Source organism: Telopea speciosissima, chromosome 7 (genome assembly GCF_018873765.1).
Source record: "Telopea speciosissima isolate NSW1024214 ecotype Mountain lineage chromosome 7, Tspe_v1, whole genome shotgun sequence".
In the NCBI taxonomy this organism is placed as follows: Eukaryota; Viridiplantae; Streptophyta; class Magnoliopsida; order Proteales; family Proteaceae; genus Telopea; species Telopea speciosissima.
Window position 1 is genome coordinate 4,376,741 of NC_057922.1, and position 14,868 is coordinate 4,391,608.

Consider the following 14,868-nt stretch of genomic DNA (forward strand, 5'->3'; position numbering starts at 1 on the left):
AGAACGAAGAAGATAACATTAGACTTTGGGGGGTTTTTCTCAGCAAGGGTAATATTGTAACTTTACATTGCACAAGGGTAGTTTAGGGTTTTTAAAATTATTTAAATGGATGACTTCATCGTTTAACGGTGGACCACCAACGGTAGGGTTGAATCTGAGTATTGGGCTCTATTCCAGGGGGTGATCCGAGTTTCGACCCATTTTCAAGGGGTGTTTCGTAAATTTCCCTAAATGAAAAAATCCCTTAGTACTATTTTTTTAAGGACTTAAATACGGTTGATAGATTCTTTTCATTTTAAGCTTAAAGGGGAGGAGAGTGTAATTAGTCAATTATATAGGGGAGGGGAGAGTAATTTCCCAAAAAAGAATGTCGTGGTATCAAACGGTTGGTTCAGTTCGAGAAAACAGAGGTAAGACTACGTACATTATAACCCTCCGCAAACCCCCAATTGTAGGAGCCTCTTCAGTGAGTATGTCTTTTCCCCTTTTTTTAGGTCACTGGTAACTACATTATCCTACAACAGGATCACAAGTTTTATATAAATGAATAATAGTCCCAGAAGAAACAATAACTAGGATGATTAAGCTTGCCCTAGTCCTAACCCACATGGCCGAAATACGTATGGAATATGTTGCATTGCACCTTCTGGGTCGGGGCTACACAGATTGAGAAGAACTAATTAATAAGTGGGAAAAGATTGGAAGGTTTGCATTGACTCCTAATTGTTCAATTGAGCAATGCTTGCAAGAAAAACTAGACCTTGGTAAAAAAATAAAATAAAATGACTTATTATTATATCAATTTCAATAGTTATCATTGTCCAAATAAAATGACATGATTTACCTTCATGGAAAAAAAAAAGTGTGTTATGTTAATAATAAAAAAAATAAGATTACAATCTTATTGTAACCAACCTTGGTTACAACAAGATTTTCCCTTCGGTTATTGTTATAGAAATTGTCTTTAATGTATTCTCGATTCCCTATAAAAATCCAATATGCAAGATGTAAGCATAATCTAATTAAGGTTTTTTTTTTTAATCCAAATGATTTCTTGGATGGAACTTAAAAATCAAATCAATTAGATTGATAAAAGACCAGTTTATTTTGTATCATATGAAGCAGTATTACTAAATGCATATTGGTTTGAATGATACATGTGTCAATTTTAGTATTATGAAGAAGTCTTTTTTTTTTATGAATAACAAATATGGGAGAAAAAACGCTACTTGGGTGTGTGTAGTGCATTGCCCTTTTGTCCAGACACAAGAATGAGTGAAGTGACCAGTGCGTTCCCATGGAAAAGTGGAATTTTTCATGAGCACGACGATCATTTCCCACACCCCTATGTTTGGACACAGGGGGCAATGTTCTGCACACACCGTGGTAATATTCTCTTTCGCAACAAATATATTCAACAAAAGACTTAAATTCTTTATCCTCCAATTAAAAATAAGAGAAATAAAATAAAATAAAATAAAATAAACCACGCATGAAAAGCGTCATCAAGGTAAGACGCGATATAAATTTACTATAGTAGGGCCTACCTATGCACCATAATGAGGCACTACAAAAACTGCCACATGAAAATTTAGAACTGTCTGTTACGCTAAAAACCAGCCCTTTTTTTTGTTTGGATGAAAACAAAAAACAAAAAACCACCCATTATATTGAGTTTTAAAGAGTATATGTGATATGAACCTTGTATTTTAGAATTAGAGTTTATTGTACTAGTTAGTAGTTACCTGTAACAATAAGCGGGCCCAATGGGACCCTTGTGGGGTCCTTGTCTGTCCCAGTTTGTGGGTCCTTGTTCAGCTCTATTGTGGGTCTTGCATATATATATATATATATTTATTTATGAATCATGTGTAGTGTATATAAAAAGGAATGATCGGCCAATATCTTTTATTTAATCATTTTTTTTAATTAATTTTTTAGGGCAAGAGATCTCTATTTGGTTGCATAGTCTTTACATAAGTGTTTGGACCAATGGGTGAACACGTTTGGGTATCTATCCAGGGGCAGAGGCGCCATCTCAAGATGCCCTGTGAGAAGGCATTGGAAACACCACTAAATTGAGATCTTTTTCCCAACTTTTTATTACATGAGACCCAATGGGTCCATTGAAAGGGAGTTGGCACTTTCTCCCTGTGGTACCCAAAATATTTTCCCTCTTTATTTTGCTAATCACCATTGGAAGTGGGTTGTCACTCATGCGCCCATGCTGCATTACCATAGTGATGATTGAGGTTCGAGTATTCAATTTGGTTTTTTAGTAGCATACTGTTATGACGAGATCTGGCTGAGTTCTTTTGGATCCGAGCTGTCTTGCACAGAAGAACGAAGGTGGCTAAGGAGTGTCAATTTGAGCCGGCAGAATAACTCCGATGCTTAAATTAGATCTTGCACAACAAATAATCTCAAAGTAGAGAAAAATATGAAGTGAGTTGCTCCTTTACCTTTGTGATGCCTGAAAATTTATAGGGCTGAGTTCGTCTCAAATTATCCTCCTAGACAAGGTGGTTCTGATCCATGGCTGAGTTATTGATCTGGACGTGCTTGGACTCTGTCTATGATCTGGTCGGCTTGGCAATTGAACGAATGACCTGTGGAACGATTGGTTTTAGCACTCGCATCATTTGAGTCAACTCGATTACCTAGATCGGTTCGGCCTTTCAGGATTCTTTATGGGACACGTGGCTATAGGTGATTGGTCGGGCCAAATAGGGTTTATCACATACCATTATGATCAGATAAGCAAGTATATCAGCATTTCCCAGTTAGTAGATGAAGAATCCAATTTATGATATATTTAATTGAGGTCATATAACTGAATTTAAAATCTAAGATTCAAGTTTGACTATAGAATCCAAATTTTGGCACATTCTTAAGGAATCAAATAATTTTTCGTTTGCACGCATTGGACTCTAAACATAGGTTTAGAATGGTCTCCATCTAGATAAGCAAGTATCTTGACACTTACCATAAAAGGGTGGAGAGGGAGAGGGGCCCAATCTAAAATAAGCAAGATTAATATCGACAGTTACTAATTAGTAGATGAAGGCAGGTTTTTGAACACAGGTCAAGTGTGTAGATCAAATGTAATGTATTACATGTTGTGTATACATCATTTTCACACTCTCTCCCCTTTCCTGACAATGTGGTTCCGGACCTTGTATACGAATTGCAAGGCACCTCAGCACCCATTAGCATGGCGTAGAAGATGACAAAAGATCCCTTGGTCATGTTTAATTGAGGTTATATCTAAGTAAGGCTACTTGTTACTGAATCTGACATCAAAGATTCAAAGTAGACTATAGAATCTAAATCGTTACACAAGGGGGAAGAGTCTCCATCTATACCAAATTTATTATATGTTTAATTGAGGTCATATCTCCTGTTGCGTATTACTGAATTTGAAATTGAATATTCAAAGTAGTCTAGAGAATCTAAATTGTATTTATACACTCAAAGAATCTAATAACCTCGTTTACATGCATTTGACTCTAGATAGGTTTCAAATACTAGTTTATAGTGCACATCAAGAGAAGGGTTATTAAGAAAAGAACCCATAGAATGACGCTTTGCAGAAGAAAATGCAAAGAGAAAGAGAAACACCCACACACAAGATAAGATTTACATGATTCACCCCCAAGAAGGAAGGCTATGTCCACGGCCGAGCGATAATACGAATCCATTAATTTGTGAAGCAAAATACAAAACCGTCTCACACTATCTCTAAAAAAGATAACAACATTGTATATTTATATATGAAAACCCTAATCCTAGAAAGTACAAAACTGCCCCTATAATCCACTCGGTTCGGCACTGACGTATGCATTTTTTGGTCAGAATCCATGATGTATTTTATTTGTGAACTGTTCAGGAAAATATCTAAGATGACAAACAGATCAAATTGAAAAAAAAAAACACCTCCCCTGAAGTCGTAAGCCACCACCTACATGAATCATTTGGCTTTGTATGATTCAGCTGGTTTCGTTCAGTGTAATAGGAATTCAGTTCCACTCAACCCAACTCAACTCAGCTACGTCTCCTCCTAACAATGTGAATTTAGCTATATATCATAATTTTAAATTCTAATCTAAGTCTTATGTGCAACATGTACAAGTGATCATCTAGGGTCATCCTTACTGATCATTTCAGAAGTAATTTGAAATAGAATTCCAATTCAAAGTAACTTGAAACCATTATAAATAAGAGCTTCTGTTGAACCATATATGATAGAAGACTCCACACTAATAAGTGTGTAGTCATCAGAGCTGCTTACTAACAATTTCTTATCAGCCAAACTAGGGTATGTTGCTAAATTAGTATATTTCTCCTTGGATTATATGGTATTCCAATTTAAATCAAAACCCATAAACACAATTATGAAAAGGATTCTCTCTCTCTTTAAGTGTTGTACATTTTGTTTTATTCCCCCGCGCCCCATATTTTCGCGATGTAGTCATTGAATGTGTATCATATCATTGCAAATTTTGAATCAGTGACAGTTAATTATTCTGTTGTACAGGTGAAAATATAGCATTTGTGTTAAAACTTCATCATCAATAATATCTGTTTCCAATGGCTCATTCTTCCATGGATGTGGAGCTTGAGACAAAAGAGATTGATGTTGCACGCCTGCAATCCTCACGCATCTACGCAGAGGAAGTACCATATGTTCCCAAGGTGGAAATGCCTATCAAACAGAACCTCTTCAAGGAAATAACAGCAGCTTCAAAGGAAATGTTCTTTCCAGATGACCCTTTACGCGAATTCAAAGGCCAACCCGGATCAAAAAAGTTTATGTTAGGCCTCCAATCAATTTTCCCAATTATAGAATGGGGGAGAAACTACAATTTAATAAAGTTGAAAGGAGATCTCATCGCAGGACTCACCATTGCTAGCCTCTCCATACCCCAGGTAGCTAAGAGACAGTAAAGCAATAATGTTAAGATAAGAGTAACCAAATAATCTCAACATATAAATGATTCTAACAATCCCTTCTTTTAACTTGTACAACAGGGGATTGGATACGCAAAGCTTGCAAATCTTTCTCCCCAATATGGGCTTTGTAAGTTTTTTGCATTGTTGAGTTACAATTGATTTAGATTGTTGCACCTTTCATGCATTTATCGATTTGAGGTTGGTTTTCTACAGACTCTAGCTTTACACCACCATTGGTTTATGCCTTCCTGGGGAGTTCGAGAGATATAGCCATTGGACCAGTTGCTGTGGTGTCTCTCCTGATGGGAACCATGCTCCGGAGTGTGATTGATCCCATTGCTAATCCAGCTGAGTATACTCGACTGGCATTTACAGCAACTTTTTTTGCTGGAATTACTCAAGCTGCACTTGGGTTTTTTAGGTTTGTGAATTTTATGTTTATTTGATCTCCTATTGATTTTGTTTGTTTATTTGATATTTTTACAACTCATGACGAAGATATCATACAATACTGAAATGTATTTTGTGGTCCTTTATATCTCTAGATTGGGGTTCTTGATTGACTTCCTATCCCATGCCACTATTATTGGGTATATGGGTGGAGCTGCCATTACAATTGGTCTTCAACAACTTAAAGGTTTTCTGGGCATAGTAAACTTTACACCGAATGGTGACATCGTATCTGTTATGACCTCAGTGTTTGTCGCAGCGCCTCATGGGGTAGGCAATCTCGCAGTCCTTTCATTCTTCAAGTAAAACATAATTTCTAATACAACAGATCACTAAGTCATCTACTATATTTTGCAGTGGAGCTGGCAGAATATACTCATTGGAGCATCATTCTTGATTTTCCTTCTAATTACCAAGTATATCGTAAGTGTCCCCATTCATGTACCCTCTATTTACCCAGGATTTTATAGTGTTTAAAGTCCTCTGACCTTTGCATTATGGTATGAGAGAAAAACAGGGAAAGAAGTATAAGAAGCTTTTCTGGGTGTCTGCAATTGCGCCATTTACATCTCTTGTCTTAGCCACCTTTTTTGTGTACATTACCCATGCACAGCAAAATGGTGTTCAAACCGTAAGTAATAAGCTTTTGAATTTTCAACACAAAAGGCAATAGTAATATCAAAAACTGACTAATCTAGTAATGTATGCAGGTGAGCAATATACAGAAAGGTATCAATCCACTATCTGCAAATCAACTATATTTCACTGGGACATACCTAGTTTCAGGTATTAGGATTGGCGTCGTAGCTGGTATGATAGCCTTAACGGTAAGCAAATTATGATGCCCATCTCTCAAATTCTCAACACATTTAAATGTCTGAATGTTTCTTGCTTGCATCTGACTACAAATGCTTAATTTGGGTTTATTAGGAATCAATAGCAATTGGAAGAACATTTGCATCGGTCAACGACTATCAACTCGATGGAAACAAAGAAATGATGTCATTAGGAGTGATGAATCTTATTGGTTCAGTGACTTCTTGTTATGTAACAACAGGTATTAAAAGAACTATTCTCATTCCATTGTAAGCACAGACTTCCTCAAGGAACACAAAAATTTAATTTAGGATAGGATATCAGTTGTCTCAAACTAAATGTTTCTGCCTGTGAGATTAATAAGCTTTTCTTCACTTGCAGGTTCTTTTTCTCGCACAGCTGTGAACTACATGGCAGGTTGCAAAACTGCTGCCTCCAACATTGTGATGGCAATCATCGTTTTACTAGTTTTAGAACTGATCACACCCGTCTTTGCGTATACCCCAAATGCCGTCATTTCTGCTATCATTATTTCAGCTGTACTTAGCCTGATCGACATTAAGGCTGCAGTACAAATATGGAAGACAGATAAATTTGATTTCCTTGCTTGCCTAGGAGCATTTATTGGCACAGTTTTTGACTCTGTTGAGATTGGACTCTTGATTGCAGTAAGGATTTGGATTTATAACTACTCATATTTTGACAGCATCATTCTAGTATCATCAACTTCATGGTGTCTCCATTGTTCTTTGTGGTAGGTTATAATATCCTTTGCAAAAATACTCCTACCATTCACAAGGCCACAGACTGCAATACTTGGAAATATCCCCACAACAACAGTCTACAGGGACATCCAACAATATCCGGAGGCGACCAAGGTTCCCGGAGTACTTATAGTGAGAGTTGATTCTGCAATATACTTTTCCAACTCCAATTATGTCAGGGAGAGGTAAGGTGCTTTCTGATACAAACAGCAATCTATTAACTCTGTATCTTCCTTCAGCTTGTATTTGTAATTTGTAACAATTCACTATGTCTATAATTCTAAGGAAGATGGTGCTACATCCAGTAGGGCTATCACACCTCCAATAATTCCTGTTTAATTAGAGTATTACAGTTATCCTATAACAGAACAGGTCACTTTTTAATAAAAGGCAACCACCCTTGTCTCTGGGTACCAGTAATTCTAGATCTCTTGATACAGTCGAATTTCCCACTGCTTTGACAAACAAAATAAGATATCAGGAACAAACTCATCAAAAGCAAATTTCTTGCAGGATCTTGAGGTGGTTAACAGATGAGGACACACAACTGAATGCAAAAAACCTACCAAGAATCCAGTTCTTAATAATTGAGATGTCACGTAAGCAATCAACAATTGATCTTTTTTTTTCTTTCTATCAGACTTCTTGTTCAGCACATATTCTTTTGAAACTCATCTTCTTAATATTGTGTAATTTTGTTACAGCGGTCGTCGACATTGATACTAGTGGCATCCATTCCATGGAAGAGCTAAACAGGAGTCTCCAGAAGAAAAAAGTAAATGTAAGCAAATAAATAACTCCACTGTGCTCTATCCCACCACCACCAACACCCCCCCTGCAACAACAAAAAAAAAAAAAGACACTGGTAACACTACAAATACATCTATTTTATCTTTGGCATCAACTAAGAATATAGGCAGTACAGTACCAAAATCCCACCCCCCTCGGGTCTCAGGTTCTATCTGTTCCAGGAAATAGGTGCAATTCTTGGTTCTGCCAAACATGGGTTAGACTCTGACTATTAAATGTTGTGGTATTTTCTAAATTTTTTCCCAAGGAGGAATGAGACAGAAACTTTCTCCCTTTATAAAAGAAGGAAGTCATTTTCTTAAATTTCGTTCAGAAAATTAGTATCTACAAAAGAGGGGGAAAAACAAGGAACAGTGGAGAAATATTTAGGGACAGATAGAGCAAGCCCATCATTCCCAGGAAATATCCTCCCTTACTGGCAATGCTTTCACCCCAAATTATGAAACCATTGCTTGTAATTAAATTGAGATCGATCCTATATTTCTTAACATACCAAATGGAATTCAATAAAACACACAAAAATTCAAGTATTTTATGCCTGGACTGCATTTTTCATGATCCTTTACTACATTATTGCAAATAATTGTCATATTGTTTATTTCTAAGAGATAAATACTCTTAAACTAAAGTGTATTATTATTCCCATGTCTTCCTTAGCTTGTCATGGCAAATCCTGGGCCGAAGGTGATGGAAAAGCTTCACACATCCAAGTTTACAGACTTGATCGGCGATGAGAATATCTTCCTTACAGTCAAAGATGCTGTGAAAAAATGTGCTCCTCTGATGTTAGAAGAAGCCTAAAAAGATTGATGCGAACAAATTTTCAATACATTGCTGAAGCATTTCGCATTTTGGAATACTAGAAGCGGAAAGCTTTGCACGTAATAACACATGATTATAATCGAGGAGAGGAGTGTTTACATGTGGTGAGACAGTGAATAAAAGAAAATTGGTGATCACAATAGGTATAATGGTTGAGTGGTTGTAGAGATGTATGAGTCTTTACATCGTCATTCGTTTGTTTTTAACATAATAAAGATGGATATGAAAGGTTTGCCTTGCAATTAAACTCTTCGGATGCTGTTCTCATAGTTACACCAAGATTTAAAGGAACTGAATTTGAAATTAAAAGAATGTACAAATTCTTTTGGTTAAGCATATCTTTGGCCACATTTGGGTAATGTTTATGACTTTACGGAATCTTGTACCTGAGATTCAAAAGATATTGACGGAATCTATAATAAAGTTGAGAATCTTATTTGTTAGCATTATTTAATTGCTTGGCTTAGCATGCCTTTGTCTATGTTAGGACAAATTTATGGAACTCCCAATATGAGACTCAATAGAGATTATAGTAAGAGGGAATCTAGATTTCTGGGTCAAATTCAAGCATGCAAAAATATTGCTTGAAACGTATAGGTGTTTTGACTTGAGTATCTCACTTCTCAAAACAGAGTGAAACAATCACCGATCCTTACAACCAAATCATCTGGAAGCTCTGACAACTTCTTGAGCCTCTGGGTTTTAGCTTCGACTGCCATATCTCACTGTCTACACAAAAACAAAAACGAAAAAAAGAGAAGGGAAGAATGGAGGACATTAATTTGCAATTTTTTTTAAATCGCAGAGAGTCCTAGTTAGAATGTGTTATGGACATTGACTTTGTTGTTATAAATTTTGAATACCAGATATACAGACAGAATCGACTAAGCATGGATACTTACCGTAGTTCATATACCATAGCATCCAAGCAAGCACCGTCACATTTTCTTTGAACAACTGTTGGACTTCGCACAGAAACTGTTTATTGTCGCGCCAGATTTCGACCTGCAACTCCCGCTGGCAGAAACTAAGAATAGCTTCATCCAAAATTGATGATCTTACTGGAGTAACGGTATCTTCAGGTTAAGGTTCCAAGAATAGAACTTGCAGCAATTCTGGACGAGCTCTTCTCCTTTCTTCAATTTCTCGACCCCCCTTCCGCTTATGAACTGTTAACTCTAAATCCATTATCCGGAGCAAGATAGTAGTGATAACGCACAATCTCAACGGTCACCCAAGGATTCAAAAGAAGAGTCTTCAAACAACAAAACTCTTCAAACGTCTCTCTCCTAGTTTGTAGATAACAAACTCATGTATATCTCTATCTATTGTAACAGTCACAAAGAAGTTTAAAATTGTTTATAAATACAAGATATCCGAAACCACCAGATAAGGTGTGAGGACAATTCAAATCCCATTTGTTTTCAAACTCTATCATGGTATCAGCCTAAGTGCCTAAGCACTCGATCCTCCCTTCTTTCTCTCCTTTTATTTTTTTCAAATTTTCAAACTCTCGTAATGGCCACTTCTCCTTCCTTGGCTTCCTCTGTCTCATCTTCCCTAATCTCTTCTTCTCCATCAACTCCATTTGGTTTTGGAGGAAATATTTCTCATATCCTTCAGATCAAACTTGACAAAAATAATTATCTGTTGTGGCGAGCTCAGTTTTTACCTCTCTTTCGACTTCATGGATATCTTAAATACGTTGATGGAACGTATCCTTGCCCACTCGCCACTGTCACGGCACCACCCGCTGCCGACACCACTGTTGCTGCCTCAACAACCATGGACAATCCAGAGTATGTGACCTGGCAGCAGCAAGACCAAATGCTTCTCTGCTGCCTCATCTCTACACTAACCGAATCAGTTTTCTCATTGGTGGTTGGTTTAAATACCTCTCATGAAGTTTGGAATGCTCTTGAGAAGCATTTTGCATCCCAATCACAAGCTCGGGTTATGCAACTCGAATTCCAACTTCGATCCTTGAAGAAAGGAACGATGTCTGTTGCTGAATATGTTCAACAAGCCAAGACTTTGGCTGCGCATCTGGCTGCCGCGGCACACCCAGTCCCTGATTACCAAATGGTGCTCAGTATTTTAAATGGACTAGGACCTGAATATGATGGGTTCGTGACTTCGATTACATCACGACTTGAACCCCTTCCGTTGGATGATTTTCTTGGCATTCTCAACAACCAAGAAGTTATCTTGCAAAGTCGAGCAATTGACGTAGTTCCAACAGCTCCCAGTGCCAATGTTGCTGTCAAAGAAAGCACTACAACTCCTTCTTACAGAGGACGAGGACGCAGCCGTGGAAGAGGTCGTGGTCGGTTCTCCAATGACAACATGGACCATCGATCCACAGTGTATTGCCAAGTGTGTAATAAACCTGGTCATACAGCCATTAGATGCTATCAAAGGTTCAATCCGAATATTACACAACGAGAATCAACTGTTGCCATGTATCTTTGCTTCACCAAATCATGCACGATCTTTGGTATCACGATTCCGGCGCTACACATCATCTCACATCCGATCTGGCAAATCTCTCCATTCCTTCCACCTATAATGGCACCGATCAAGTTCGGGTAGCAAATGGTTCAGGTTTGCCTATCTCTCATGTCGGTTCCTCTACTTTGCGTACTCCTTTGTCTTCATTTGCACTCAAAAATATTTTTCATGTTCCAAATATACAGAAAAATCTACTCTCTGTGTCCCAATTTACCAAAGATAATGACTGTATATTTGAGTTTCACCCTGATTTTTGTTGTGTAAAGGATCGACACTCGGGGAACCTCCTCATGCGCGGCCAGAGTAAAAATGGTCTCTACCTTCTCAATGGTGCAACTGCTTCAAATAAATCAGTTTCTCCTGCTGTTAGATCGTCTGTGTCAAGTACTTCAACTTCCTCCACTGCCTATGTTGGTGAAAGAGGTCCTATAATGGTATGGCATGATCGGTTTGGACACCCTGCTCAACGTATAGTGTCCTCGATTATTTCAAAGCATGCCTTACCTGTAGACCCTTCTTCATCCTCTTCTAAATTTTGTGAACCATGTCAGTTAAGCAAGTCTAGTCGTTTGCCTTTCAATAATTCTGTTTCTCGTTGTAATCCACCATTGGAATTGATTTATTCAGATTTATGGGGTCCATCTCCGCTGCCTTCTCTCACTGGTTTTAAATATTATATCTCTTTTGTGAATGATTATAGCCGTTACACTTGGATGTTTCCATTAACTACCAAGTCAGAAGCTCTCTCTACTTTTGTTGTTTTTAAAACACAGGTGGAAAATTATTTTGGTGTTAAAATCAAAAGCTTTCAGTCAGATGGTGGAGGTGAATTCAAGAAATTCAAAGATTATTTAGCAGCCAACGGCATTTTTCATCGATATTCTTGTTCACATACACAGGAACAGAATGGAATTGTTGAAAGAAAGCACAGGCACATTGTGGATTCCGGACTTGCGCTCTTGACAAGAGCCAATATTCCCAAAACCTATTGGGATCATGCATTTGGTACGACAGTATTTTTGCTCAATAGAATGCCTACACCAATGCTGAAGAATATTTCTCCATATGAGAAACTCTTTAAGAAGGCACCAGATTATACTATTATGCGGGTTTTTGGATCTGCATGTTACCCTTGGCTACGCCCATATCAACATCACAAGTTGGATAATTGCTCATTGCAATGTGTATTCCTTGGTTATTCCATCCAACACAAGGGTTATAAATGTCTTCATCGTCCCACCGGCTGGATATATATTTCGCGCCATGTAGTGTTTAATGAGGATAAGTACCCATTTGTGGATCCTTCCCCATTACCCACTTCCACCTCAAAACCATATTCATCAGTAATTTTACCATTACCCGTACCCATTGTGACTCAGGGGGTGCAAACAACAACCTGTTCACCATTATCTATTTTACCTAACCAATCTCCCAGCATAATACCACTACCAGCCCACCCACAATCAAATTCACCATCAACCCAGACGGATCAGTTGGCAATTATTCCTTCTCCACCATCACCTCAAATTGAACCCACTACTTCCATCATTAATCAACCATCATCACAACCTACAACCGTGGAAGCTCATCAGCCAAATCCTATTTCCACTCATCCAATGCAAACCCGGTCCAAAAATAATATTAGAAAACCAAGAGCCTTCAACTCTGAGTTACAAACTATTTGTCCACCTATATCACCCAATACTGCACCCTCTGAACCAACGTGTTTCACCACAACCAATAAGGATCCACAATGGCGAGCAACTATGGTTGCAGAATTCAATGCATTGGTTAAAAATGGGACGTGGGAATTAGTACCATATCAACCTTCAATGAATATAGTTGGGTGCAAGTGGATTTATCGGATCAAGACCAAGTCTGATGGTACTATTAACTGATATAAAGCACGTTTGGTTGCTAGAGGGTTCACCCAAGAGCCTGGTTTTGACTACGATGAAACATTCAGCCCTGTGGTTAAACCCACTACTATACGACTTGTTCTCTCTCTTGCGGTCACATACAGTTGGGACATTCGGCAATTAGATGTTCAAAATGCCTTTTTAAATGGCAACCTAACTGAGAAGGTGTTTATGGTACAACCACAAGGGTTCGTTGATAGCCGGCACCCTAATCATGTTTGTCACTTGCGTAAGGCGCTATATGGGCTTAAACAGGCACCAAGGGCCTGGTATCATCGGTTAAGCTCATATCTAATGTCAGTCGATTTTCAAGCTTCACAAGCCGACTCATCACTGTTTGTTCAAAGAGAGGCTGGTCACATACTGTTGGTACTCGTCTATGTTGACGATATAATAGTCACAGGAAACAATTCACCTAGCATCTCTTCTCTAATCTCAAAATTGGGAGTTGAATTTGCTATCAAAGATCTTGGGCGGTTGAATTACTTTCTTGGCATTGAAGTGAGTCACTCCAGCACTGGTATTCATATGACTCAAGCAAAATATGCCGCAGATTTGCTCAATCGAACCAGCATGATGGACTCTAAGCCATGCTCCATGCCTATGGCTCCATCGGGTTCGAAGCTCACAAGGGACACAGGGTCTGAATTTGAGGATGCAACCTTGTACAAGAGCACGGTTGGTGCCCTTCAATACCTTACCTTGACACGGCTAGATCTGTCATTTTCAGTTAATAAGGTGTGCCAGTACATGCACAGCCCAACATCGGATCATTGGATGGCAGTCAAGCGTATTCTTTGGTATATCAAAGGCACAATCAACTATGGACTCTCACTTAGACCGGCTCAAAAGGTTGACATCACTGCGTTCACTGATGCAGACTGGGCAGGGTGCCCCGATGATCGCAGATCAACCAGTGGCTTCTGTGTCTACTTTGGTCCAAATTTGATCTCTTGGAGTTCGAAAAAGCAACCAACTGTTGCACGCTCAAGCACTGAGTCCGAATATAAAGGAATTGCCAATGCCGCTTCGGAATTAATATGGATACAGTATCTTCTCTGTGATATGGGCTATACGCTATCCAATCCACCATTAATATGGTGCGACAATATTGGTGCGACGTATTTAGCCGCTAATCCGGTTCTTCATGCCCGGACAAAACACGTCGAGATCGACTATCATTTTGTTCGTGATCAAGTGTCCAAAAAATCCCTTGATGTTCGGTACCTATGCGCCCAAGATCAAACGGCCGATGTGATGACAAAGCCATTATCTCATTCACGGTTCAGATTTCTCAGGGACAAGCTTACTGTTCAAGAGTCCCAGTTGCGCTTGAGGGGGTGTGATAACGCACAATCTCAACGGTCACCCAAGGATTCAAAAGAAGAGTCTTCAAACAACAAAACTCTTCAAACGTCTCTCTCCTAGTTTGTAGATAACAAACTCATGTATATCTCTATCTCTTGTAACAGTCACAAAGAAGTTTAAAATTGTTTATAAATACAAGATATCCGAAACCACCAGATAAGGTGTGAGGACAATTCAAATCCCATTTGTTTTCAAACTCTATCAAGTAGTATGTGCCGAGAGACCCAGACAGAGAGGGGTACTAAATGATCGCCCCACCCCCAGATGAAAGGCGAAAATCCTACGCTTGTTGTCCATAATTTCGTAGATTCGAACAAACTCCATGCCTCGAATCTCTGTTGCCAACCCTAGATCTCGTGGTTCATCTATTGAATCCAAGGACGGGAATAACTCCATCACTCGTTACTCTCTACAAAAGGGATGGACAATGCAGACACTATGCTTCTCCCCATCGA

General features: G+C 38.6%; 1 protein-coding gene and 1 long non-coding RNA gene across 2 annotated transcripts; one reads left to right on the forward strand and one right to left on the reverse strand.

Moving 5' to 3' along the window:
• The first annotated feature begins 4,541 nt into the window (after positions 1–4,541).
• Positions 4,542–8,594, forward strand: LOC122667384 (sulfate transporter 1.3-like). Its single transcript, XM_043863648.1, has 13 exons — positions 4,542–4,929; positions 5,032–5,080; positions 5,167–5,374; positions 5,499–5,673; positions 5,761–5,826; positions 5,921–6,034; positions 6,114–6,230; positions 6,334–6,460; positions 6,601–6,887; positions 6,978–7,168; positions 7,497–7,582; positions 7,688–7,764; positions 8,451–8,594. The coding sequence occupies exons 1-13, from the start codon at positions 4,591–4,593 to the stop codon at positions 8,592–8,594; spliced, it is 1,980 nt and encodes a 659-aa protein (XP_043719583.1). The 5' UTR covers positions 4,542–4,590.
• A 3,179-nt stretch (positions 8,595–11,773) lies between these two features.
• LOC122666587 lies at positions 11,774–14,868 on the reverse strand. Its single transcript, XR_006333687.1, has 3 exons — positions 14,729–14,868; positions 12,517–12,522; positions 11,774–11,786 (listed from the first exon to the last, which is right to left on the reverse strand). It is a non-coding gene; the product is annotated as an uncharacterized LOC122666587 (long non-coding RNA).

Excerpts from the sequence above, each read along its gene's own strand:
- LOC122667384 (XM_043863648.1), top strand. The coding sequence starts at position 4,591 with ATGGCTCATTCTTCCATGGATGTGGAGCTTGAGACAAAAGAGATTGAT. Across the intron at positions 5,375-5,498 it reads GCTGCACTTGGGTTTTTTAG|ATTGGGGTTCTTGATTGACT; the intron begins GTTTGTGAATTT and ends TTATATCTCTAG. Across the intron at positions 6,231-6,333 it reads CTGGTATGATAGCCTTAACG|GAATCAATAGCAATTGGAAG; the intron begins GTAAGCAAATTA and ends TGGGTTTATTAG.